Below are 804 nucleotides of genomic sequence, written 5' to 3' on the forward strand. Positions count from 1 at the left end.
GCTCTGCCCTCTTCCACCGCAGCCACTATGGAGGAGAAGTTGTCATCGGCGAGGACCATCTCTGAGGCCGACTTGGCCACAGCGGTGCCAGAGCCCATTGCAATGCCAATCTCTGCCTTCTTTAATGCAGGGGCATCGTTCACTCCATCTCCTGTCTGTAAATAAGTAGGAGTTACACAAGATGGTTTATTTCTCCCCAGGTATGAGTTTAACAGTCCCGACCCCAGCCTTCATACCATGGCAGTGATTTCATCGAATCCTTGCAGGAACTCCACAATCTTGGACTTGTGCGACGGCTCGACGCGAGCGAAGCAGCGCGCCTGGGTCACAGCCTCCCGCTGGGCGTGGGACGACAGCTCGTCGAACTCCCGCCCGGTGAAGGCCATGCGCTCCACGTCGTCGTCCTCGGTCAGGATGCCGATGCGGCGGCAGATAGCCACGGCTGTGCCCTTGTTGTCCCCCGTGATCATGATGACACGAATGCCGGCCTGGCGGCACAGCTTGATGGAGGCAGCCACCTCCTGTCTGGGTGGGTCCAGCATCCCGACGCAGCCGACGAACGTGAGGTCGGACTGAGTGCAGAGAGACGGAAACCAATGTCAGTCGACCAGGAAGGAAAAACAGCTGGTTTTAAAGTGAAGACATTTTACCTCGTATTCAGCGAACTTGGCTGCGTCAGACAGTATCATGTCATCAATTTTAGGAGGGTTGTCTCGTGTGGCCAGAGCCAAGCACCTCAGGGTGTCACGTCCTGTCCCATACTCACGAATAACAGACAGGATCTTCTCTTTGATGCCTTGGCTC

At 56.2% G+C, this 804-nt stretch overlaps 1 protein-coding gene across 1 annotated transcript in view; it reads right to left on the bottom strand.

Moving 5' to 3' along the window:
* Positions 1-804, bottom strand: part of LOC106511750 (sarcoplasmic/endoplasmic reticulum calcium ATPase 2) — a gene marked incomplete at its 5' end in the record, with an annotated part of 9,345 nt that extends 8,541 nt beyond the window's left edge. Inside the window, 3 exon segments of the mRNA XM_014000493.1 lie at positions 1-155; positions 237-572; positions 651-804. Coding sequence (XP_013855947.1) covers positions 1-155; positions 237-572; positions 651-804 — 645 coding nt within the window.

The sequence above is a fragment of the Austrofundulus limnaeus genome, unplaced genomic scaffold (genome assembly GCF_001266775.1).
Source record: "Austrofundulus limnaeus strain Quisiro unplaced genomic scaffold, Austrofundulus_limnaeus-1.0 Scaffold3173, whole genome shotgun sequence".
NCBI classification, from domain to species: Eukaryota; Metazoa; Chordata; class Actinopteri; order Cyprinodontiformes; family Rivulidae; genus Austrofundulus; species Austrofundulus limnaeus.